The sequence below is a fragment of the Tribolium madens genome, unplaced genomic scaffold (assembly GCF_015345945.1).
Source record: "Tribolium madens isolate multiple individuals breed KSU strain unplaced genomic scaffold, Tmad_KSU_1.1 Scaffold_3;HRSCAF=73;Tcas5.2_LG2, whole genome shotgun sequence".
Taxonomy (NCBI): Eukaryota; Metazoa; Arthropoda; class Insecta; order Coleoptera; family Tenebrionidae; genus Tribolium; species Tribolium madens.
Window position 1 is genome coordinate 14263518 of NW_025401006.1, and position 2067 is coordinate 14265584.

The following is a 2067-nucleotide window of genomic DNA, read 5'->3' on the forward strand; positions in this document are numbered from 1 at the left end:
TTTTTCAAACTAAAGCTGAAGTTTTGGTACTAAATTTTGTACGAAACAAAAACTTTACCAACACGAGTTTACTTAAATATTCTATGTTCTCAAGAGATTTCAGCTGAAACGAATTTTCAGCCTTGAAAACCGATACTTGCTCTTGGTGAAACAATTTCAAAAACAGATCTTGCCCCACTTGAAGGTGTTTTTTTCAGTCCTGAAAATCTTGAAATCTCTGTCTCCCTATCTCTTCCTTATCTGAAAGCTTGGCTGCTTCTGCTTTGGCTTATAGTGTTAGATGAAGTGGAGGCGGCGGATGACTGTGTCTAACCCCTCACTGACAGGTGGGCCTGCCGCAGGTGTCCGGAGACGAGCAACGACGACTTTGCTCCGACCAGAAATATGGGGGCGACGAACCGGGACTTGGGCTCGGAATCTCACTCACCACTTATGGATCTGTGGCCTATCAACTGAAAGACGCCAATTTGGAGGCGTCGGGAACCTGCGATTTTGTCTGCAAAGCCTTGAGCATCGTCAATAAAACAGGTAGGTTCTACAGGGTGCGCCAGAAATCACGCCAAGAACATAGAAAAAAAAATTAAAAATTCTATCTAGAAGAATTTTGAAGTTATGACAATTTTCAATTTTTTTTGCTACAGGCTATTAGAAGAAGCAACAAGGGAGCTGTATCCTAAATTGTAACTCTTTTTGACGTTATCTGTGACTTTTTTGACTAAATTTTTGTACTAAATAATTACAAAAAAACATATACAGTGTATTAAAAAAAGATTGTAAAATACTTTAGGAGGTAATAGTATGTACCAAAACAAACAAACAATGTCTTAATAAATAAAAAATAAAAAAAATTAATTAACAAGAAAACGAGAAAATCAAATAAAAAACTGAGGATGTCGAAAACAACTAAAGAAAATGAAGATGATGATGAAGAAAAAAAGATTTAATTGACAGTTTCTTAAATCTTATTTGTTTTTGGTCATAAGTTTTACATATTGCTTACCGAATGTTCTAAAGCTCTTATGTTCTTTTCTTTTTTTAATATTCTTACAATTTTTTAAAGTTTTTAGAAATTTGGTTTGGTATATGTGGATTTTTTGTATTTTATTCTCTTATTACAATATAAATGACAAAAATAATTCCTTTTGTGTAATTTCGACACCAAAATAACCTGATTTGAGTCCATTTGAAATCTCTTGTTTAGTGTTTTACGTACATTTTGACCTATGATTAGTATCATTGCTATTATTATTATCTTAAAAAATCGAAAATTCATGGTTTATTTAATTTTGACACCAGCAAGAACGGATTTAGGTCCACTTGAAATGTTTTAGTTTTGGTTTATTGTAACTATCGTGATTATTATTAAGGACTAATATTTTTAAATGAAAAAAAAAACGTGGTTTCATTTGTTTTGCCACCGACTTGACCAATTTGAAGTCCACTTAAAGAGTTTTGGTTTTAAATAAAAACTTGTAAACTTAATCTGAGGAAAATGAGAAGAATTATTGAGAAATAAAGAAGTGAAATTTGAGAATAATATACGTAAGTAGAATCACAAAATTGTCATGGCATAATAAAAAAAAAGAAAACCGATCCGGCAACACAAAAAATAAAAAAATAAATTATTTATTTAAAAAAAGTGGTTGAAACAAAGCCTGAAATGGTAATTTAACAATTGGAAAAAGATTGGGAAAAATAAAAACATTACAAGAAAAAATAATAAATCTGAGAAAAGATTACAAATGTCGAAAGAAAAACTAAAGAAGCTAAAGATAAAAAAAATTAAGTAATTCAGAAGGTCTCGTTCGCAATCTCAAAATTTATTTTTTTTATTTATATGTCTTCATGTTGTCGAGATCTTATGCTTTTTTCTTTTTTATTTAATATTCTTACACTTTTAGTTTTTAGAAATTTGGTCTGGTATATAATGTGTATTTTTTGTATTTTATTCTCTTATTACAATGAAAAACAGAAAATAGTTACTTTTGTGTAATTTTGACACCAAAATAACCTAATTTGGGTCTACTTGAAATCTCTTGTGTAGTGTTTTACGTACATTTTGACCTA

The 2067-nt window shown here is 30.2% G+C and overlaps 1 protein-coding gene across 1 annotated transcript in view; it reads left to right on the forward strand.

Annotated features, from left to right (window-relative positions):
- Positions 1-2067, forward strand: part of LOC123007731 (peptidyl-prolyl cis-trans isomerase CYP95-like) — an 86041-nt gene that overhangs the window by 72741 nt on the left and 11233 nt on the right. Inside the window, exon 5 of the mRNA XM_044403150.1 lies at positions 342-528. Coding sequence (XP_044259085.1) covers positions 342-528 — 187 coding nt within the window. The remainder of the gene's footprint in view (positions 1-341; positions 529-2067) is intronic.